Consider the following 23,806-nt stretch of genomic DNA (forward strand, 5'->3'; position numbering starts at 1 on the left):
TAGATGGGATAAGCTGTAAACATGTTTAGCTTTGAAGGGGATTTCAAAACAAGGCCCAAGGTGTCTCTCGGAGGAGCGAGTAGGAAGGTAAGAAACGACGCCTGTCTGTCTCCGCGTTTGTGTTTGTGTCGGTTTCCCTCGTCCCCCGCCTGCCTTGCTGCCTTGTATTATCGTTATTTTTACCGTTGGGCCTTCAAAAATGGGAGCAGCTATGACTAAGGTTTAATAGAGGGGAAAAAATCCTCCTCTCCTGATGATGTGTCTATCTCTGATCTCCTTGGCTTTTTTTTTTTTTTTAAATCAGGCCACACACACCCTCTCAGCCTTACAGTGTAGTAAGAATTGTGGGAAGCGAGGAAATGTCTCCTAAACCCCTACAAGCAGTCAGGTTTGTTGTCGCTGGTAGCACCTCCTGAGCAGTTTGTCTCTAGAGCTCCGGGGGTGAAGCAGGGAAGGGCTCGGAGACCTCTCGTCTGTTCTCTCCAAAGGGAAAGTCTGGCGTGGGCCCGCCTCGCTAGAGAGATTTGGAGGGGGGGGGGCAACAGCCTTACAGAAGTCGAGATCAATGCAAATTGCTGGGGGAGGCTTCGTCCACGTGAGTGAGGGTTGCGGGGTCACAGGTTTAGCTTTTGTCTGTCAAGTTTACGTTCAGTCAATTTGTCGTGTGCAGAGTGAGTAGCAGTTAATTGTCTGCTGTGCCAGACTATTGAATCTCCTTGTATTTATTGATGGAAAAGAAGCGAAATAGTTTATTTAGATCTTGCTGATTGGACAGTGTAGTCAAGTGTTTAGTCAAGCACTGAAGGGCATAGAACTACCGAAGAACAAGAGAAGGGACAAAATGTTTTTAGAAGTGACCTGATTTGTAAGGTTCACTTTAGTTCACTGCTAAAATACTGATTCCCCTTATTGTCATTGGACATGATTGTGTGGGAAGCTAATGAGTGTTTTTGTTAGTATTTTTGAACCTTAATATGAGTAAAAATAAGTCTTAAGTTTTTTTTATGTGCACTGTAAGCAAGGTCAGTTCTCTGAAACTTTTAAGGTTTGACAGTACAGTTAGGAAACTGGAGCTAAAATACTGCGCTATGTGATATCAAAATCACAGTGAAGTTTGCATTTTGGTGTATTGCCTTACATAATTTATTAAAGAGAATGTGTAACAGGTCTGTATTTAAATTACGCAGCTTTTCATCTGAATAATCTTCTGTTTATCTTAAGACATTTCTGTCATTAGACTACATACAATGGCATTACATCAGTCAAAAATACCATAAGTACTCCCTCACTGAAGTGGGAATTGACAGAACATGCCCCGGTCCTTGCCTGAACGCTTTAGGTACTTTACAACTTTTGACACTGACTTGCTGGTAGTGTTCTTTGCAGAACATGTTTCCTTCTGCAGAAGTAAACAACTGTCATAATATCTTCTTCTACACCTACTGATTTCTTAATGAAAATTCAGCAGAATTCTATCTATTTTAATTTTGCAGGACAAATTTATTAGTGTTATGCAGGTATAAATATCCAAGGGCAAATATTAAGTGGAAAATGGAAGTGGAAACAAATTGATGCATAACCTTCACTGTCATATGCAGAGGTGGTAATTTCTTGATCAGATTGATACTGACTGGTCCACAGATTTCATGATTTTACATTGGTACACTGAAGTCCTTGTATTGCATCAATGCAAATCAGTTAGTCACAGCTTTGGACAGCATGGTTATGTATACGACATCGTAGAATGGCCTTGAGAGAGCTGCTTATTTTCAGAAACTGTGAAATACTAATGAAAGGATTTATTTAAACAGCACTAAGAATTACTTCTAAAAATGCAGTTTAGCTGACCTTTTACGTAAAGATACTACAGCAGAGGTTGGTGTGGCAAGTGTTTATGTGGGTGCCATGAGAGTCTCTCTGTCTCATGTCACAGGCTGCTTGTGATCATGTTTCTCATACCTATAGGCCTTAGTTTTACAGAAGGCTGAATTGTAATGTTTCCTTTCAGATTTTTGCATACATGGGAAAAAAAAATTGTTCTTTGACAAACCCTCTTGCCCTCCCAAATGTGTATAATTTTAGAAAGATACAGCATATATTTCCAACCCTACACCTCTGCCATTAGTTAGCTGGAGGCTTAGTCCTGGCTGTTTTGATTCCTTTGGTGGAATAAAGCACAACTCAGAAATACTGGTAGAATCTGTATGCAGGCTGCTTAATGCTAAGAATAACTCTCTACCCAATTTGGGGAAGTTTCCCAAATGTCATTGCACCTGTATAGCTACATTACCAAAACCCTTCCAGTACGAAAGCGGAGACTCCAATTGGAGGAGCTAGTCAGTGCTAAAGATGTCAGTGGAGTCTTCCTGATGTGGATACAACTATACCAAAATAAATGATCAGCAAAACTGACTATTAAAAGTATGGTTTTGCTAATATAACTCCAGCTGCAAACAATAACTGTGTTGATCACGGTTGATACCCTGTGTGACATCACTGTGTATGTCTGTACTGTTTCCTTAGGCCTCATGAGAGGTTGACTTCAATAAGTCTTATCAGTAGAGAGACACAATTATAGAAAGATGGTTGTGGACTTGTGGCACTGTGGCAGTTAGAAAGGTACTGAATCTAGTGTGCTTTCTCACTACTAACTTTTAGGGCATTTTTGAATGCCAAAAGCAGAGAGCTTCATGTTTGGCTTTACACTGTTTGCATCTTCTGTTCATGTACATTATGATGGTCTGAATTGCAGGTGCTGTAGAGGCACTTCAATCCAACCAGACCTTTTGCCAAAAAGGTAGTCTTTAAGTATCACTAATTTTTGATAAAATTCTGAGTTGCAAAATTTATGTTCTTGAAATGACTATCCCTGTGACTGATCCTTTCAAAATATTATTGTAACACTTTAATATTGCATTGTACATAAGTGTAAAAATGTAGGTGATATTGCCAATGTTTGGACTTTTCCTTCATATCTACTTTCAAAAACCTGATGATTGATTTGGACTATTTGCATTAATTGTATATGTGTTTGAGGGTGTAGATACTGTGTTTTATTTACAATGTGATAAGTGAATTTTTCTATTTGTTGGTTCCCCCCCCCCGCCCCCCCCCCCAATTTTTGGGGTTGCTTGTTGTCAGCTTTAAAACATGATTCCCTGTTACATAAGGTTATTCAAAAGATATTTTCAGATTTAGTTTTAATTGTAACTGACAAAACATATTTTTTTACTTCTGAAGTGAAATACCCTCCAAAAATGAATACTCTTATTTGAGTTCAATACGCAAACGTCTTGCATTACTCATGGACTTCTTGTACAGGACAGTAATTGTTGCCTAAAAGGCTGTGGCTGCAAAATTTGGGTGGTGTGTCAGGCAGGAAAAGAAAGGTGCATCTGAAGAGTTGGTTTGGGGTGTGGTTCAAATTGAACTAACCCAACCAAGTGTGCAGTGGACTGAAACAGATGGTCCTTCACCTGGGTGGCTCCTGCCCCATCCTTTGTGTCCTGTAGAGTGAACATATTTCTTCAAGGTGGAGTGTCACCATGCCTTCTGGTGGCAGCTGGTGGGTTTCACTGATTTTATCATGAAGTTGGACCCTTGGTGGCATACTGCAGAATCTGTTTAACCATGTCAGCTTGATTTGGTACAGTCAGGCCTAGTGTTTCTTTATTAATTTCATCAGCATTAAGAAAAATCTGAGGTATCAGTCCTTTAGTACATCAGTGCAGGGGGATCCCCATGCCTGCGCTGAGAGGTACAATGGGCTCTGTAGCTCCACATTATTCATTTAGGTTGTGAAAGGTATTATTGATGTCTTGTAAGCCTTTAACAGGACAAATGGTTAAAAGAATATTATTAAGTCAAATGTACAGTATCACTGGAGCTATCTAAAACATGCTTTTATAAATCCCAAGACTGTTTAAAATAGAGTATTTTAAAATTATAATCCAGTATGAGATGGTTTTGAAAAAACCTTCCTTTTCAGGAACTTGTAATAGAGATGAATCAGCACTGTCATGAAAGTGAAACCAACTTCACCGAGTTTCTTTTTGGTTTTGTTTTTGTGGAAGACATGGAAAATTACTAATGAACAAATAATGATGACTCCATCTGTATTTTAAAAAGTCTCTGTAATTTCTTTTAATATGGACATTTTTAATAATCAAAGATCTTCAGTTTACGAAGTTTGTATATGTTTTATTTTAGTAGTTACTGATATGCTTCCTTAAATTAATAGCGTAACATTAAGCATTAGATTCCTGCATATTTTCCCCCCTGCTCTCAGCTGAAGTGCAGAGGTAGAACTCCAGAACTACCTTGTTTGCTCTTTGTTGTCTGTATTCTATGCCTGAAGTAACTTCTTGTGGAATAAAAATTAACGATTTAAAAGCGATAGGTTGTAAGATTGCCAGTGTATGAAGAGATCTGCACAGGTTGGGGTTGCTTATGGTGGTAGATGTCTGTAGGATTTAAGCAATGATGGGACAGATGTTAAATTTTTTTTTTCTCTCTCTTACTGAATGATTGAGAAAAGTTGTTAATAATTTCAGAAAAGAAGGATTACTATTGTTTTGTATCTTATTTGAACCTGCACCAGATCACAATGGAAATGAAGTGATGCTGGGGATTTATAGTGCAAAATTTCTAGATTATAATTACAAATTTACAGCTTGTTTTTGAATGATGGGAAAGAATTGCACTGCTTTGCTCCTAAGAGTACCTTTGTTCCATGAGGCACATCGCATAGATCCTTATGTAAGTACGTACCTTATTCTGAGCCAGAACTGTGTTTTGTCCAGAACATTGAAAAGCCAAAGCCTAAGTCTTGAACTACTCTTTGAATTTCAGATCTGTGGTGTGGAAATATGATGAGACTATCATGTTGTAAAATAATGACTGTCAGTGGGAAGCTGTGTAATTTATGCATACTAGATTCTTGTGGATTTTTCCCTCTCGATGACATTTAAAATTCTCCTCGTTTGAAAAGAAGCTACAAATGATGGAGTTTTAGTTAGCCGCAGCAGTGATTATGCTGTAACTTTCAGTTATGTGTTATTTTCTCTAATTCAAAACAAATTCTTCTGCTTTTATAGATGTGTTTTTTTCTTCCTGCTTGTTTCTGAGAAAATGAAAAGTCACTCAACAACAATGATATATACAACATACATCTTAAAAATCATAATAGAGACAAACAGAGTAGATTTAAAAGCAACTTGTTTGCATTTCATTTGGCCTCTAGAGCCTGCAGTCAAGTCCTGATTCCACTGTGCATGGTTTTGTAGCTACTGCGATAAAAGTAATTCCAGATACTCCCTACATCCCACAGTAAAATTTGAGCTAAAATGCTGAAATACTTTCTAGCAAGCACTGTGACATTGATTTCAGTAAGGCCAGGCTTTCCCTGGCCAAATGCCTCTTCCTGGGCATATTTTAAGTACTTTAAAATACCTTCTTCTGGAAGATAGTCTTCTCTACATATAAACTTAATCATGATGTAAATAATCAGAGATATGGAGAGTCACAAACTGTTGTAAAGCAGAATTTTTCAAGCTGCTGAACATGTTTGACTCAGACTGGCTGAGCTCCATGTCCCGTGGAATTTAAATTGTGGAGGTCCGGTTCAAGACATTGTGAGTCTTTTAAAATGCTAATTTCTTTTAATGTTCAGAAAAAACAATTGAAGTGGAGTTTATCTTTTCTAATTTAGTGTTGGGAACCAGAAACATTGTTGAGAATGACTTTGGAGGGGAGTGTTTCCCAGTGTCCACCTTTGTTCTCTAGAAATAAATGCTACAAAGTCTTCCTTTTATTTGTTGGACATATTAAATACTTGTGTTGAAAGTAATTTTATTATATAAATTGCTTAGGTCACTTCATTTGCTTTGGGAGTTGTTACTGATTATTATGTGGTTCAAGCTAAATTCAGCTGAAGAGTCATGTTCCTCATTTTAAGGAAAGAAAAAAGATGCAAGTTCCTGGGTTTTGTAGATGAAAACCATACACAAGTTTTTATAATTGGCCCCAAAAGTTAAAAGATCAAATGCTTATTTGTTTTTCCATGAAAATTTCCTAAAAGTCAAGCCTTGAACTCTGCGTGATCTGTTGTAATGTTAAATAGAATAACATTCTAAACTAAAGAAAGAAAGTGAGCCCCTGTGGTTTACGAATAAATCTCAAACATTTATTAATAATATTTAATTTTTTGCATCAATGTATTTCTGTGTTTTTTTCTTTTTTTTTTTTTTAAAATGTGTGCAGTGTTTAGATAGTACCTGGAAATAATTACTCAGTTTCCCCTTTTCGTCTAGCATATTTAGATTTTAAATTTACTTGTGTGGAGCTAAGGTAGCTTGATTAATATGACTGTTCAATTTCAGATTTTAAAGAGTCAACAAATACTAGAAGTATTTGAAAAAATTAAATTACATATACTTTTTTTTCTGAACCTGAATTTTGCGCCAAGAGGGCTGAAAGTTTATTGTCACTCTCAATGCAAAGTGTTAAAATGCAAGACAAAGAATTGTGCTTTGTGTATTTATTTGTGTTATTCAGTCTTTGTCTAGGCTATGTAAAGGCTAGGAATTGTGTAAACATACTTTTGCAACAAGAGTGTCTTCCAGAAAAATGAGGACAAGAAAGCAGTTTTAATTAAAATTTTTTTCATTATGTATTTAATTGGAGTTCTTGAAGTACTGGCATTGACATTGTTACACCGTTGGATGCGGCTGGTCTCATCAACTGATTTGTTATAGCAGTGGCATGACTTTGAACTTTGCTGTGATGAATAATACAGTATATAGCAGTTTTATCCTGATGTATAAATGGAAATTTCTTTCATGGTAGTCACAAGCCTTCCTTTCTGTATACTGTCCTCCATCTGCTTCCTTGCTTTTGCCTCTTTCCCCCTTCTGTCTTACTCTTTGAGTCGTCATCCTTAATGTCACATTGTGTTTTACTGTCACATACTGTTTCTTTGCTTTCTTGTTTCTTTGTCATGCCATACATATTTGGTGAAGAAAACTTCTCAAATCAGGCTTTTCACGGTCCTGCAGCTTGCATGCTGGATCCTGAGGCTGGTTGTCTTTACGAATATCTTCTGTTGGAGGAAGGAGCAGACAGGAAAGGGACCACTAGTAATGTAGTAAAAGTTGCATGAAACACACAGACAGGGTACCCCTGTTCTGCACTTTGGAGGTCAAGCTCCTGAAGAAAGAAGACTACATTGTAGAAAGTGTCAGAAATTTGATTCAGTAAATGGCTTTTTGCTCCTTTTGGCTTAGGGTTGAAGGAATCAAGACAAACTGATGCTTCATTCCTCCTAGAATGTCTGCCTACCTTGATGGATAAACTTGATACCTAAGGTCTGCCTGTCTAGCAGGTGAAGAAAGAAGATAACATGACCATCACAGAAGCGAGGCAAGGAAGATGGGCAGTAGGAATGAGCTAGGTGTGATCTTTGGAAGTTACTGTTGGATGACCTCGTACTGTGAGGAGCTCTGGCCTTGGGTAGGCAGGAAGAGATAGTGGAACAGCGGCTGTAGCTGTCAGCAGTCGCATGACCATATAGATGGGAGCTGTCGAATGTACGTCACATATTGTAACGCCATTGTCATTCACAACAAGCTGCAGAGCAACAGCTACTGAGTTTAGTTCTTTTTCACTGTGCTGTTTATTAAGAGGCAAGGCAGGGAGGATTTCAGAGGTGACTGTGCATTTAGGTGTCTTTTAGAAATAATTTTGTTACAATACCTTTTGCAGGCAAAGATGATTATTTCATAGTTCTTTTCATCTTTTTTCCATAGCAGGTTTATCTTCTATTGCATATTTACTGTTACTTTTTAATTTCTGAAGAGATAGTGTGTTCCAGTTGGGTTGAATAACTCTGCACGAGATACATGTTTCTTTCATTTAATGTAAATGTATTCCTTAGTCGTATGATTCCATTCCTTTATGTTTCTATTCTATGTGTGTCTTGTGAACAACAGTGTTATTTGATGCATAATAATTTTTTGAAGGTGGGATGTACTTACCTGGATATTTTATTCTTTGTCTTAAGACAGTTTGTCTATCATATTTAATTTATACTTTAACAAGTTGGTGTTTTTCTTTACAAATACTCAAAGCAAGTATGTGATATTGACCAAAACCTTAAAAGTTTCATTATTTTTTTTAAAATTGGATTGGTTTAGACAGTGCTTGCTTCAAAGAGACCCAACTGCTGATCAGTGCAAAGCTGGTGATACACTAAATGAGGATACACTGCCCTCTTATATCTCCAACCCTGCCCCAAATACTTAGAATTATTTGTTTCTGATAAGGCCTCTGGCTGCTTGCTTTCCTTTACCTACTAATCCCTTGCGTTTACTATGTATTTTTTTTGGTACCATTTTCTTCTCCACTTACATGTAGCAATTTGTCTTTCCTTTTTTTGTATGCTCTTTTGCTTTTTCTTTCAATCTGCTCTGAAGTGTGAGGACAAATCAGCAACATTGCTTCTAGGCAGAAATGCTCTCTATATGGTGCTGGCTGCAGAATGAAACTCTCTTAAGTGCATTGAAGAGATGTCATTCTGATCAGTTCTAAATAGGAGCACTTTACTAACTTCTTCAATGCACTGGGCATCAGCTGTTGAAAAAGAAGTAATCTGTTAAAAGAAGTCCTGAAACTTTGAGCTGTCTGGTGGTTATTTCTTAATTTCATATATATTTTGTCTTTTTTGTGTGTGTGAGGTCAGAATCTCTTGCCTTACCTTACGAAGCAGACCTGGAGCCTTTCCTATTGCTTGAGTGGAGATGCATTGTTTTATGTATGGATTTTGTTATGATTTGTTTATACTGTGTTTAAAACATGGAAAAAACCCTGTCTTTAGAGGGCAATAGCTGTAGTTAGTGGTGTCTTTGGCCATAAATACTGTCTTTAGAGGAAAAGATGGTTAACCTTCTTGTGGGATTTTTTTTCTTCATGCTTGCTCCAGTAAATGATCTGAAATACAAACCTGATCTTAAATTCCTTTTTTGCATCTATGTTTTGCTTTTTTCATTCTCTCTTGGTGGTCTGCATTAAAGTATTTTCTATCTGCGTTAAAGTATTTTCTATCCTAAAGAAACTAGGAGAATCATGACCTTTCTTCCTCTGTATCGTCAAAAAACAAATGCAGAAGAATTTTGCCCTCAGTTTTTGCATCTGCATATAGACATTGAAAATATTCCAGCACAGTTGTTTTAGATGTGGTTAAATATTTTATAAACATTTGTTTGCCAACTTCAGATTTCTTTTTATGTATTCAGATATAACACATTTCCAGCTTGAGTGTGTTTTATTTCTTAACTTCTCTAAACTAATAAGGGCATAGGGAGAAAAAGGAAGTAGTTATATGTGTCATAGAGGCAAGAAAAGAAAATAGTTTCCTTAAATCTATTGTCTGTTTTAGACTGGATTTAGGAAGGTGCCAGGGCACTTCCAGCTCTGTTGTCTGCAGTGGGAGCTGAATACTCAGAAAGGAATTATTGTGTATATTTCCTTGGAAACTACACAGAACCATCCAGAAAGAGATTCTTGTGTATAAAGCTTTGTTTATATTTTGTGATCTATGCGTACTGATTTAAGATTGTGGTTTAAAAGCTAATGCACAGGTTTTCTATTGTAATGGTATTGTGCTTTAGAGGCCTTGTGAATACTTTAGTATTCTTTTATTTTTCTCTGTTGGAGAGATCACTGTCCTGAAAGTTGCAGTTTGTAGCCTTAATTTGAGTGTAGAGTTCAAAATTTTAAAGGAAAAAAAATCCTGAGATTTATGTTATATAAGTCTATTTTGACATCTTTTCCAGAGAAGTTTTGAGGAAAAGCATGAGTAACTGTAACAGCTTAATGCTTTTTTGCAAGTTAGACAAAAGCATAGGGCTTTGGAACAGTATGTATTTACTTTGAACATGCCACAACTCAGTGTACACACTTGGGCCAATGACTTATGTACGCTCCAAGCAAGGAAAACACTCGATAAACATTTGGTGCTACCTCGTGGGATTGGGACCCTGTTATGGTTCAGCTCCCTGATTTGTAAACGGATGATGTTTGTCTAGATTGTTGGGATGCTGTGAACACAAACTTGTACAGGGATCAGTACAGTTTGCTGCTGTTTGCCTGTCCCTTTTCTTTTGACATAGCTTCCGGCCATCACTATGCTTTTGAGAGGGCTGCATTACATGTATTTGTCAGCACGGAAAGTGATTAACATTGACTTTTCTCCAGTGTTTTACGTATTACATATTATGAACAATCCGCAAAGTGAAGTCTAGATTAAATATCATGGACACATTTGAATCATGTTTGAATGAAAATGCAATAGTATCTTTATTTGTGCCTTACAGGAAGAAAAGGCTTCTCTCCTACATCGTACTCAGGAAGAAAGGAGAAAACGAGAGGTAAAGTGGACTGTAAGATTTTGCATGCACATTGGATTTTTCTTTGATGTAATAACATTTACAGTGCAAAGTACTTCTGCTGCAGTCCTACTTGATTCAGGAATGTTTTGTTTCAGTTTGCGAGTTCTGTATAGTCTTCCAGTATATTAGAATGGACAAACTGTTTGCCTGCTTTTAAGGTGCTTCCAAGAAGTGATTTTCATCTCAAAAGAGGGTAGTTAAGCATGTGCTGAATGGAAAGGGAATTTTTCCTTTTGTTTTGGTGCTCATTGGAACTACTCTTTGTTGAGAAAAGATAGATATTTGGCTAGTAAATTGTATTTTTTGCCTTGTCCATAATCTATTACTATGGATTGGTCTCTGCGAATTCTCTTCTGCTCCTGGTTCTGCTATGGTTTTTTGGATGACCTTCAGTAGTTCACTTCCCCAGTGCGTGCCTCAGTTCTGTGAAGCTAAAGTCATACCAATAATAACTGAACGCATCCTAAAGTGCTTTAAAATCACCTGATAACTGAGGAGCAGTGAGAAGCTGATGTGTGAGACTTTGGGAAACCTTAATACTGGCTTGTGATGGAAGCTTGCTGCCATGGGTAATTCAGTCTGGAATAATGCAAAGGAGGAATAGACATTGAAAGGAAAAAACAGCAGTTGTAAAATGTGAATATATGTGGCAATATGAAAACAAAATTTCGTAGTATGGAGTTTAAGTGAATGTGTACATTTTGTAAATTTTTGTCCCCTCTGATAAGAGTTGAAAAAAAGATTGGTCTTAAAAATGACTTAAAAAGTATAACTGTGTAGGTTTCATGCTAATCAAGAAAACAGAGCCTTTTGGCCCTTAAAGATGTGTTTGACCCTTGCTAGATTAGGTACAGGTTCTGCAGTGGCTCTTCTGCTTCTGAGGACAGTTACTGCTTTTTTTTTTTCTTTCGAACCTGAGTGTATAATTATGGACCAAGTTTAAGTATGAAGTTACTAGGATTTCACCAGTTCAGAATGCTGTGTTATGAATCAAATTTATGATCAGTGAGTCCTTAACCAACTTACGCGAAAAGACTTTTTTGCGCTTCATAAACTTTTTGCCATATATCAAAATAACCTGTTCAGTTGCTTAATTCTGTCTGCTGCAAAGCTGATGCAGAGTCGTATACTCATATCTGTCTATGTACAGACATACACACAACGATTTTCTGTGACATATGTCAGGTTCTCACAAAATGAATGACTCCTTTAAGAATAAAATCAGTTATGGCTTTTAAAAAAATGCCTGTAACAGAATCTTAGCAGTGACCTCAGCCTTAAAACCTTTGCAATTACGGGTCACTAATTGACGATTATGTATTCTAGGATAAAACCTGTACCTAGAGAAAAGGAGAACATACCTACTTTTTAGTTGAGCATTACGTTATGATTATGATGAGACTGTGCTTCTCTATAATTGAAACTCTCTCCTGCTTGCCCCCAGATTGCTTTGCACTTTTACTGTTGGATACTTTGGAGAGAAAAATATGCTTTGACCTTTCAAAATTTTAATTGTGGTTCACACTTTGGAGGTAATTAGAGTCTTTCAAGTGTATACTGATTCAGAGAAATAACTTTAGGAACCGGAGTTTCCAAGAAAAATAAAATAGGCATTGGATAGCAATTTCATCTGGTGTTTCTCTGGTCAGTTCAGGTTAAATTCTTAAGTTGGATGTGTCTTTATGGAGCAATAAATTAGAAGTCATAGTTTTGCGAGTTGAGTTTATGTGAACTTTCCCAAATGTATTTTAATGAAATTTATAAAAGCACTTTGGTGTTTTGTTTTGCTTGGTGGCCATCGAAATTATGGGCTTATTATAGTTCAAGGATTCATTAGGCTAAAATTTCTGTTCTCAAAGCAGGGTTTTCTGATTTTTACTCTCTCTCTCTCTCCATATTTTCCCTTCCTCAACCACTGCTTTGTAGCTCTGGGTTCATGAGCAAAGATTTTGTTTACTTCCCTCTTTCATCCCCTAAGAAACTATATGGACATTATTAGAAACCTAATTACAGTAGCTACTTGCCTTAGGTATTTATTGTGATCGGATATGCTAGGGGTGTTGTCAGGGACACTTGAGTGCTCTTTCCATAGTACCTTAAGCAAGCTGGCTTTCAGTTCCTCAGAAAGTGAGCCATTGTAAAGGGATGATTTTAGCTACTCTTTCTAGCTCCTGAGGAGGACATCATAAAATGACTCGCTTTATGTGTCTGGTTTGAAGGAGAGAGCAAGAATTTTTAACAATTTCTGTATTGTGCTCCTGGGCTTAAAGCATTAAGCTTCATTTTCTTTTGACAGCAATATTGTCTTCAAATAACTGATTTTTTTTTTTTTTTTTTTTTAGTGGTTTGTTCCCCCCCCAATCTAAACTGCATCAGCCTCCTAATACTGATACATTATTTGAATGGAAACAAATAACCGGGTCTTCAGCGTTAGCTGATCTATGCAGAAGAGGAATGGTGTTATAGAATTTGATGTATTCTTCAACATTTTAGTGTTAAGACTTTGTCTAATAAAATACAAATGTGTTTATTTTGCTTTCTATAGTATTACATACTTATTGAGTATTAAAAATTCTTTTGCAAAATCTTAATGGTAAATTTACACTTAAAAACACAAAAAGCTTTCTTCCTCATTTATGTGTATTGGATGCAAACCTTCAAACACTTTATTTTACTAATGTTTAGTGCTTAATTTTCATTAAAAATACTTTTGAATACAAATATATCTGATAAAATGGTAGAAATTAGAGTCAGTTCCATGATGTTGACTTCAGTTTTATTGCTTTGTTTTACAGGAAGAGAGGCGGAGGCTGAAAAATGCAATAATAATCCAGTCATTTGTAAGAGGGTACAGAGACAGAAAACATCAAGTAAGTATTTATTTATTTAGAAAGATGTAAACCAATTTTGCTGAAAATGGGACTTTCTAGTAATAAATAATTTCATTGAAAAATCTCTACCTTTTTGAGTATTGTGTGTGCCCACAAAGTGGATATTCTTTTTCCTTCTTGACATTTCCATTTAAATCTCAATATTTTAGTAGATGAATGTTTACTCTGCAAAGCATGTATGTGACAGTGGACTTCAATGGGATTATGCAATGTTTTTTTGAGCTGACAAAGCACATGAAAACGGTTAGGTATTAGCAGCTTTCACACACCAGTGGAGCTTTTTTTTCCCCCAATATGGCTAAGGTGGTAGTTTGAGTCAAAAAGATGTTCTTTCTAAGCTGCTGTTGGGTAGATTATTCTAAGAGAGAGTTGTATCTGTTTAAATTCGCTAATATTTATTGAGTAAACTAGATGAAAACGTTTGAGATATTCCTGAAAAGCAACGAATTAGTTGCAATATGTAGTTTCTGGATTACAGAAAGCGGTTATGGCTTTAGCTATGATATTGTGTGTGTGTTTTGATCTCTTAACAAATATGTGTTGTATCGATTTTACTACTTTGCAACCACTTTGGATGGGAAGCTGAAGTTTTTAAAATTTTGCATCTCTAGTTTAAATCATAGCCATTATTGATATATTGATGCTTGTCTTATTTTTAAGTACTCTATCCAAAGAAGTGAATTTGATCGCTGTGCTAATTTGGCCCAATCTGGAGGAACCTTTTCCACTGCTAATGGAGCTAATTTGACTCTTTTAGTTCGTCAGTTACTCTTTTTCTATAGACAGAATGAGGATTCTAAGCGTTTGGTGAGTACTATTACATACTTTCACGTGTAATACTTTTATTTCATGCACTTTTAAAGTACTCTTTCACTTAAAAGATTTTGAAGGGATGCAGAAAAGGCTTTGACCACTTTAGTAAATTCATTTAAGAATTTTGGCTTTTGCTGGCCTGCACTCTACTGTTTTGTATTTATGCAGAATAACTTAAAATTAGGTTTTTTATGTGCCAACACACAAAAACTGTGAAATGAAGCCTTGAAAAATCCTGTGTTTATTATTCACAGTAATTTATTGAAAATAATATACTTCTATTAGAATTTAATTTTTAAACAATATTTTCCACTTAGCCCTCTGGTTATTCCTAAGGTGTTTGGGTTGGTTTTTTTTCCTCACTGGTCAATAACGCTGACATATCAATTGTAAAGTCATTGCAAACTTCCCAAATGTACAAGTAAGTATGATTCATAGCGGGTATTAGTAATGGAAATTAAAGAATTATGGCTATTGAAAGCTAAAAAGTTAACAGATAAATTTGTTGCAAGAGTAAAGTTATTTTTAAGTGCAATTCAGTCTTAACTTTGAGAGTTTAGTACTAGTGGTCATGTAGTTTGTCTTGTAAGAATTTTTTTTTTTTCCTCAGGTGAACATGATTGTCTTAGTTTGTGTTTTGTAAGTCTTCTGAAGGTATCCAAAACAGGATTGAAATATTACTGTCTGTGTTGTAATAAATAATATAACTTGTTGTTATAAACAGTAAACTTGTGCATATATTTTCCCAGGTATGGATGTGTCAGAATTTAATTAAACAGAGTTCTCAGTTTGTTAAGCAATTGGATGGTCCAGACAGACTTACTTGCTTATTCCAAATAAAAAGACTGTTGGGGCTGTGTTGCAGGTAAATTCTTTTTAATATGTGCTACTGTCTAAAAAGCATTCAGAAATTATGTTGTGTACTTGTTTGTTTCTTTTTGCAGCAGGTGAAGTACTAAATGTAAATTTATTTTATGGAGAGGACTGTTTCTGTTAAATAAATGTGTAGGCCATGGTATAGGATACTTCTTCCTATATAAGAGCAATGGAATGTTCTTAAGCTCCATTGACTTTAAAGTTCAACATGTCCTTAAAGGATGCCCTGCGTAAGGACAGGCTTAAGTATGTTCCTAACTGTTTGCATATAGCAATATCCTTACCAACATTTGTGGAAACCAGAAAGTTTTCTTGGGAACTGATAGTGATTAGAAGATACTATCTGAGGTGGACTAATGTTCCAAGGATATGCTTGGATATATTTTGTTTTAAAACTGGTATTATTTAAGATGCCTTTCCTCACACTTTATTTTGAATTTAAAGTATGTTAAGCGGTTATGTTACTGGCTTCAGCAGTGCATTTATTATCTGTAGTGAGAGGATCACAGCAAGGTAAAACTATCAAGGCAACTTGAATATCTGGCAGCTAAAGCCTGGTTTTAGAAAACAATATATTTGCCCTTATCAATAATAGGAACTAGTTATACTCTCGAGAGCCTTAAAATATTTCTTTTTCCTTTTAATATTCAGGCTTTTTTAGCAAATTGTTTCATTCAAGTCACTGAACCTTGTATTCTTATAATTGTGTGTGCTGTATGTATAATAAACAGTGACCCCAGATACTAAAGATGCCTTGAGTGGTGGACTTCAAAGTCCACATTCAGTTTGACTACAGTTGAAATTGTAGTTTTGTAAATGCAGCTCAGTTAGTATTACCGCGCTCTCTTCCTGGCTGGGTGATGTGGGAGAACAAAAGGAGTGGAAGAGCTGTCCCTGCCTTTACATATAGGGAGAATGAAGGGGAAAGCTCTTCTTAACTTTACCTTGCTAGCATCATGATGGGTGTCTATACTTGCTTTCTGAGCTACTCTAATTTTCTGCAAAAGCCCAGAAAACAGCAGGACAAGTAGCCAAAAAGTGTTTCTCTGAGATGAGTTCAGATTCGTGAGAAGCTGTAGCTTTTAATGCTCTGGAAAAAAAAGGACTCTGTAATATTGTAGCAAAAAACAGTTATTTGATTGCAACTACATCTGCAAAAAAAGTCTTGTTTGTTAGTGTATCTCTTTTTCTGTTCAGTGAAATGTCTTAGCTATGGTGTCAAAATAATTTTTGCTGATAGATTCCATCTTTCTGAATGGCTGGGAAAGAAAGCACATTGTTAGGGCAACTATGCCTATATGCATCTCTGCTAAAAAATAATTTTAATTCTAAACGTCTTAATCTTGACCATTTCTGTGGTTACTAGTAGTTATTTCATAAGCAATTTCCGGAAAGGATAAGAATGGTTGTATTTTTAATATTTCAGTCTGTAATCAAAGACATATTGTTTTAGTTACACATATGACTTTCCCTGGCGTTTGTTCCCAGCTCATATTGCTCTGGGGCTTTCATGGCTTTGTTTTTAATATGGGTGGTAATACAGGTTGGAAAAACATGCGTTATTCTTTGCTTCTCTTGCAGTTTGTGCAATAGACCTCCAAACTTTCAGGTCATCGAAAGCAGGAATTTAGTAGGATTTAAAGAGAGGGTGCCATATTCATAGAAACCCTGAAATCAGGAATTATTATTATAAAGGTACCAACTAAGAGATGTAGCTACAGTACTGAGAACACTTGGAAACCAAGTAGAAATAAGTTACTTAACGGTGAATGTGAAAGGTTTTTTGTAGCTTTATTTTTAAACCAGTGTACATATGCCTGCGGTGAAATAAGAGAAATTTCTTGTTAAATAATTTTGATTTCATTTTGTTTATAGGCTATTGCAAAATTGCAATGATGACAGTCTGAATGTTGCACTTCCTATGAGAATGCTTGAGGTATTTTCGTCTGAGAATACGTATTTGCCTGTTTTACAAGATGTCAGCTATGTGACATCATTAATTGAACAAATTTTGCACTACATGATTCAAAAAGGTGAGTAGCTAAGAACTAGAAGTTCTGAGAAATATTCAAAAATTAAACAGAATGTGTAATACCTGAAGACCGTGTTGTTTAATCGCATTTTTGTCTTTACCGCAGACACAATGAATGTGCTGCATGCACTAACTTATAAATTAGATGGAAATTTTGCTTGAATTGAGATCACTACTTAGGGAATTACTGTTTGTTTTCTTTGGAAATTGTGTTATAAGTAACTTGGTATAATACTCAATTTATACAGACTTTTTACCACAGCTTTTGAGAGTAGGTGGATATTACCTAACAAAAGTTTTATCCCAATAGCTGTTCTCTCGCTTACACACACACACACACACACACACGCACACACACTGTGGCAGATCTAAGCTTTAGTTGTGTAGAAGTTGGGCATTATGTTGTAGTACTGTTCTCTATAACTGCTGACGTTCATTATTACGGTAAATTGGCGTTACCTTTTCATCCTGTTAACACTAGAGACACCTTAGCAAAGAGATGGTGACCTAGCTTTTTTTTCCCTTGTACCATCATCAGCAAAACTGTTTGCTAAACTGCAATCAGTTACACCTGTGCAAACATACTGAAAGTTAATGAGTTGTGTAGTTATCTCCAAAATTATGTTTTGTCTTGAAGAAACTTATTACTCTGGGAACATGCAAAAAAATTCATTTGGCTCTCTCCATAGCTTGAGTTTGCAAGACTTGTGGATGGGGAGAAAAGACAAAAACATTATGAAATAAACATCTCGGATCCAGATTCATTGGTATAAAATGCAAAAAGAGCACCTTCCAATTTGTTAGTAAATTGTTGCAATAATTCTATGTGAGTTTTAAAGTACGTTCAGTAGACTAGACTATCTTATCATGGTACTAATTTGATTTTAACTACTACATGTTGAAGTCACTATGAGAAAAAAAAATGGCTGTTACTGTAGCACATTTATTTTACCTGCCTAGGCATAGCTACAACTATAGAAGTATTTGTGTTTGTCTCATTGCTTACTATATAATCTTCCAAACTACTTGTATTTGTTCTTTTAGTGTAATAGTCAGTCCTCACAACTGATATATGAAAGTTTATCAAGATGTTAGATCATAAATTTTAGTAAAAAAAAAAGTCAGCTTTCTGATCACTTATAATGAAAACAAAAAGAGGCGTTTGTGTGCAACTACAAATGCTCTATCTCCTTAGAATTTATGATGGTTAATTTGTAAAGAATCTGTAATCAGCTTTTGTTAGTATATGTTTTTGCATATAATTTGTCTTCCATGTGCGTCTTGTCAGCATTGCTAAGTTATTCCTTTATGGTGACTTCCTCTTGTTGCGTTGTACATCAAATTAGTAGTCCCCAACAAAAGGTCTCAGACTGGACTTCTCAATGATAATGACACTATTTATACATTTGCGGTGGTTCCTGTAGTCGTGGAACTTGCGTCTTAGTTTAGGAGTTCATTGAGCAAGAGAAGGTTGGTTTAAGACGAATGAAATCATGTGATTCCATTTGTACTTTAGTGAGACATAAATAGATTACCCTCTGCACATGTCTTTATGGCTCAGGTGATAATGCATTTTATTGCTGTCTGAGAGATCCCTGTTTTGGAAACAGTAATTGTATTCTTCATCCTGCTAAGGCAGGGTGTTTACAGAATTGAGACATTCTGCTAATAGGACTCTTACCTGTATGATGCAGTCATGTTTTGGAGTAGAGGGGAAAATTTACCATTTCTGAAAAGATGGAAGGACAGCTGTCAAAAACATGACTAGAGTCACTCAGAGGAGAAGAGAACATCTTTTTCATAGGTCATTTAAAAAGAAAATCTGATTATTCATTTCATCAACAGGAGTTACCGGTTTTTGAAAATCAGACTGACTCTGAATGCAGATATCTAGCTATGATTTTATAAAGTGATGTTTCCAAAGAGGTTGCTGGTATATCCTGTTAGTTTCGTGAATGTGACTTGGACTATTGTAAAATGTCTTCCTAAGTAAAGTTTCATGCAATGAATTGTAAACTGTTTTTCAAGTTAATGTTAAGTATAAAAGTTGTTTTATATAGAAAAGAAGAAGAATAATACTGTGTTTAAAAAGTGGTATTTCGTACTTGCAGGCTACTACAAGTCGCTTTATTTGTTAATTAACAATAAGCTTCCCTCGAGTATTGAGTATTCCGATGTTTCTCGAGTCCCTATTGCAAAAATACTTCTGGAGAATGTTCTGAAGCCATTGCACTTTACGTATAGCTCCTGTCCAGAAGGTGCAAGGTAAATAAAGATAATACTACATATTTGTATACTCATTGTCAGAGGTGCGCGGTTTGTTGTTGAGTGTCTAGCTATTCTTTCGTTGCAATTTGTTGATTTATTTGCAACAGTAATGATTTTTTGGTAATACTGTACATTGATGAAAAAATGTAGTTTCAGGTGTGCTTAAGAAAAAGGCAATAAAATTGTGAAGACTACAATAAACGGAGGACAGAGAATAGCAGGTATCACAAAACATACAAACACAGGTGTGGAAAAACTGAGATGAGAGCAGAGATGCAGCTAAGGGCAGATGAAAACAATTTTAGAGTTAAAAAAACCTTTTTGACAGGAGCTGAGGTTTATGGAGAGAAATAGCCGAGTCAGCTTACAAGCACAAAGAGTCAGGTAGGTAGAAAGATGGAACAAAAGTCAAACCCTGTATCACGTGATAGTGTTTTGTGTTAAAGTAGTATTTTTTGGGGAAAAAGACAAATTTAGTTTTATTTCAAGATTATAAGCAACAAATTTAACTTCAGAATAGTTTTCAGTATGTTCATGAAAAGTTCAGAGGAGAAGATGATGTAGTATAAGAAGTTCATTTTTGAGAAATCTGAGAAATTTGGTTTAACACAGGATTAATGGAGCGCATCTTTGCAGTTGGCTTGATGGACATGTTTGAACTTGCAAATTGATATATTATTCCATGGATATAATTGTGGGATATTTTGCCTATATTTTCTATAAAGATAATTTTTCTTCATTTCAGGCAGCAGATTTTTGCAGCCTTCACAGAGGAGTTTCTGGCAGCACCTTTTACAGATCAGATATTCCATTTCATCATTCCAGCGCTTGCTGATGTGCAGACCATTTTCCCTTATGAACTCTTTCTGAATGCACTATTACTAGCAGAAAGTGGATATTCAAGAAGAAGTGATCAAGCCCCATGGCTTTTTTACTTTGTATTAACAGTTGGAGAAACATATTTGGGTGAGAAAGCTGAATGGCCAATTCATTGTTTTTTCGTATTTCAGTTAATGTGTTACGTATTTCCACAACATGGTTCATTGCCAAGCAAAAAGGACAGTTTGTGGATAAAAGTGTTGGAGAGATCTGTTTTATTAGCTATTCTTACCCTTTTCAGTAAAAAAATACACTTAATTTGGGAAGATTCGGCATAATTTGTTTTGGTCAGGTATTTGAGGTAAAATATATTTTATAGTACAGTGTGATCTGGCTAACAATCTTCTATTTCAATGTATGCACTATAGGATCCCTTTCAGAGGAAGGACTTCTTGTGTATTTGAGGGTACTCCAAACTTTTCTCTCTCAGCTGCCTGTGTCTGCTACTGGTACAAACTGTCAAGATGCAAACAGTGATTCTGAAGATGAGGATGAAGAGATCAGTAAAACGACAACTACACCAGTAAGCAGTACAGAATTTCTTTGCATGAATTTGTATTACGGCAGCAGCAAATATAGACAAATCACTGCAAGTCCAGTATTTTCGTAGCTATGTGTAGAAAGGAGCATGTTTACTTCTTCAGAATAGATGGCTGCTCACCATAAGCAGATGGAACTGGTTGCTTACATTAAAAACAGAACCCTTACTGTAATGAGAAATCTTAAAGTGCAGGTAGAGTGTCCGCTGAAGGACAGAGCTTTTATTTAACAAAGAAAGTTTAAACTTCTCTTCTTTAAATTTGTATTTTACAGAGACTGTATTACTCTGTATTCTTTAAGTCCATGATGATGCTAAGATATCATGAAACCAGATATCTGATCTTCCAACTTAGTATTTTCATTTTTTTTTTCTCATGGAAATATTACAAGTTCAACTACAATCTTTACCCTGTAGAATTAGCTCTGTATTTAAATTTATCCAATACCTTGAAAGCACTCAAAGGGGGAACGCTGCTTTCTGTCATAACATATAGAGACTGTATTATAATTAGAACTTTTCACTATAGTTTAAACTTCCACCAGTAAAATGAATCCATGCTAACTTTAAGCTCCTAACAATTGGATCATGGCTTTGAAAAACCAAAGTTGGAGAGTCGTAAATTCAACAGTTTCTTACTGGCTTTTGTATAATCTCTCAAAAGACACTACCATTCAAAGGACTTGGGCATTGTGCAGTCTTTCCTTGTGGAATGTGTGGAATTTCATCATATTTAGGGTTCATTAAAAAAAAAAAATCTCATAGATTATTTTGCCTCCCCACACTGAGCTAGGAATTCTAGATTTCTGTCTCTTAGGCATTCTAGGGCTTCCTAGCATTCTCCTGGTTAAGGACTGAAAGCAAAAGCATACTAGCTCTTCTAAGGAATACTGTTCCTATAATCCTACTTACATTTCATGTAAGGTGATGTACATTCCTGAAAGGTGCATCATTTTAAAGACCTTGATACTGAGAGTAATCTCTTACAAAGAACCATACTGCTGGGGAATATATGCAGCCTTTTACTTGTGCATTTTTAGATGCAGTGTGTTGCTGTTACCCCCAAATCTTTACCAAGATAGTGTGAATTAAATACTTAATTGCCAGACGCGCACACATGGTATGTGATGTAAATATTGGCAGATTCTACTTGTGGCTTGGAGGTATTGGTGATATTGAAGAGATGATTAGGTAAAAACAAAGCATAAATTTCTGTTCACAGGTAACTTACAGTAATTTGTCAACTAGAGAAGATCTGCTCTGAGGAGGCTTTAATACATGATACTATTTATTGCAATATGTTTTTCGTGTGAGGTTTTTTTTATAAATTCCATATTCTCATGCATGCCTGTCTTACAAAAAAAATACGGGGATGGGGTGGGTGGGGAACCAGTCTTTCTTAAAAATTCATAATTGGATAACTTGTGTCCTTCAGCGAGCCAGACTGCTTTACTGTCTTGGGGGCAAGATAAAGAGAGGAAATAAGGAAAAGAAAAGGTTGAGCTCCACTCAGTTCTATGCCAAGGGAAAGCATTCCTCTTCATACGCTTCTGGTACTACCCAAGCATGTGTGTTAGCCACCCTGAAGTTTTTTGTTGTTTGTTAACCCATGGATTATGTATATGAAAATACTGTTTGTAAAGAAACTTACAGTAGACATTAATTTCTGGATTTCATGTCCAATGCTGGCTGATGTCAGTGGGGAAGAGATGACTATTCACGTATTTTATGCCAGTAGACGATCTTGCCTTATTGTATCCAAGTGTTGCAGAACATGCTTGTGTTAAAGGACTCTTTACCAGTGGCCTAAGTGAAAAGATCGAGACCACAACCCAACAGTTGCCTACCCAGGGATTTAAGTTGGCTCTTGGGTCTGATACTTTTAAGAATGCTACTAGGATATAGATATGTACTTACATTTTAATTACTGTTCAAGAAAGCTTTATGTTCTAGTAAAATTCTGAAGTTTTTTTAAAAAAGAGGATACTTGATCATTAAAAAGACTTAAAGCAAATTTTTGTTTGATATGTTTGTAGGGTGATGGGAGAATATCAGTTCAGTACATAACTGAGGAGTGTCTAAAGAAATTGGATACAAAGCAGCAAACAAACACTCTACTGAATATGGTTTGGAGAGATTCAGCTAGTGAAGAAGTCTTTACCCTGATGGCATCAATCTGCCACACGCTAATGGTACAACACCGAATGATGGTGCCAAAAGTCAGGCAAGTATAAGTAATAGTGATGTTGAACTGTAGTACATCTAAAATTGGTTTTATTAGATAGACTTGTTTTAAATACCCTGTGGGGTTTTTTTTGTGTGTTTTATGATCAGGTGAAATAAATAAGAATTTCAGAATTTAAATAGTAATTCCAGGCAAACCAAAGAGTAGGTTCTCTTTATGTTTCTTATTTTTCTTCTTGTTCGTTATGCTGTCTCTGGAGTAATCACTGAATCCAGAAGTGTAAGCTCTTGGTTTGTGTAGTGAGTTGCAAATAAGTTAGTATTCCATCACCACATTGAGGACTATGGAACAGGTAGTGTTTGTCATCAGAATATCACTCACAAATAGGGATTACAAAGGTTCTTGAAAGGAGTTTATCCATCCCCTTGCTCAGAGGCAGCATTAAATGTCATTCTAGCAGAAGTTTGTTTAGCTTGTTTTTAAAACTTTCAGTGATACAGATTCGACAGTCTGTCTAGCTAGCTGAGCACTGAAACGAACTTGTTCTCTGCCCTCTTTAATATATAGCCAAAATCTATCTTGCTACAAATTAAAACGATTCCAAACTATTGAAAATCACTGTTGTTTGGGGAGGGCTTTGGCATCTGAGATGGAGATAAAAGACTTGTTCATTTGTACAGCATTCTTCTACAAAAACTGCAACCCACAAATGTCTGTTAGCAATGGAAGAAGATTTTTGACCTTTTTGTTATCAGACTAAGACCTATAAGTATTAACATTGTTCTGGTGCAAGTAGTTTTGAATAAGTATGTAGTTGCTGGTAGTAAAGTAAGTATTTAGGGAATGTTGTAAACATAATCAATTCAAACTGCATTGTAA

At 35.8% G+C, this 23,806-nt stretch overlaps 1 protein-coding gene across 1 annotated transcript in view; it reads left to right on the forward strand.

Annotated features, from left to right (window-relative positions):
* The first annotated feature begins 3 nt into the window (after positions 1–3).
* Positions 4–23,806, forward strand: part of UBE3C (ubiquitin protein ligase E3C) — an 80,470-nt gene continuing 56,667 nt past the window's right edge. Inside the window, exons 1-10 of the mRNA XM_009697834.1 lie at positions 4–87; positions 10,371–10,424; positions 13,241–13,315; positions 13,997–14,143; positions 14,899–15,014; positions 16,901–17,058; positions 19,169–19,322; positions 20,071–20,291; positions 20,573–20,727; positions 22,779–22,966. Of these exons, the coding sequence (XP_009696136.1) occupies positions 22–87; positions 10,371–10,424; positions 13,241–13,315; positions 13,997–14,143; positions 14,899–15,014; positions 16,901–17,058; positions 19,169–19,322; positions 20,071–20,291; positions 20,573–20,727; positions 22,779–22,966 (1,334 nt within the window). The 5' untranslated portion in view covers positions 4–21. The remainder of the gene's footprint in view (positions 88–10,370; positions 10,425–13,240; positions 13,316–13,996; positions 14,144–14,898; positions 15,015–16,900; positions 17,059–19,168; positions 19,323–20,070; positions 20,292–20,572; positions 20,728–22,778; positions 22,967–23,806) is intronic.

The sequence above is a fragment of the Cariama cristata genome, unplaced genomic scaffold (assembly GCF_000690535.1).
Source record: "Cariama cristata isolate BGI_N322 unplaced genomic scaffold, ASM69053v1 scaffold15253, whole genome shotgun sequence".
Taxonomy (NCBI): domain Eukaryota; kingdom Metazoa; phylum Chordata; class Aves; order Cariamiformes; family Cariamidae; genus Cariama; species Cariama cristata.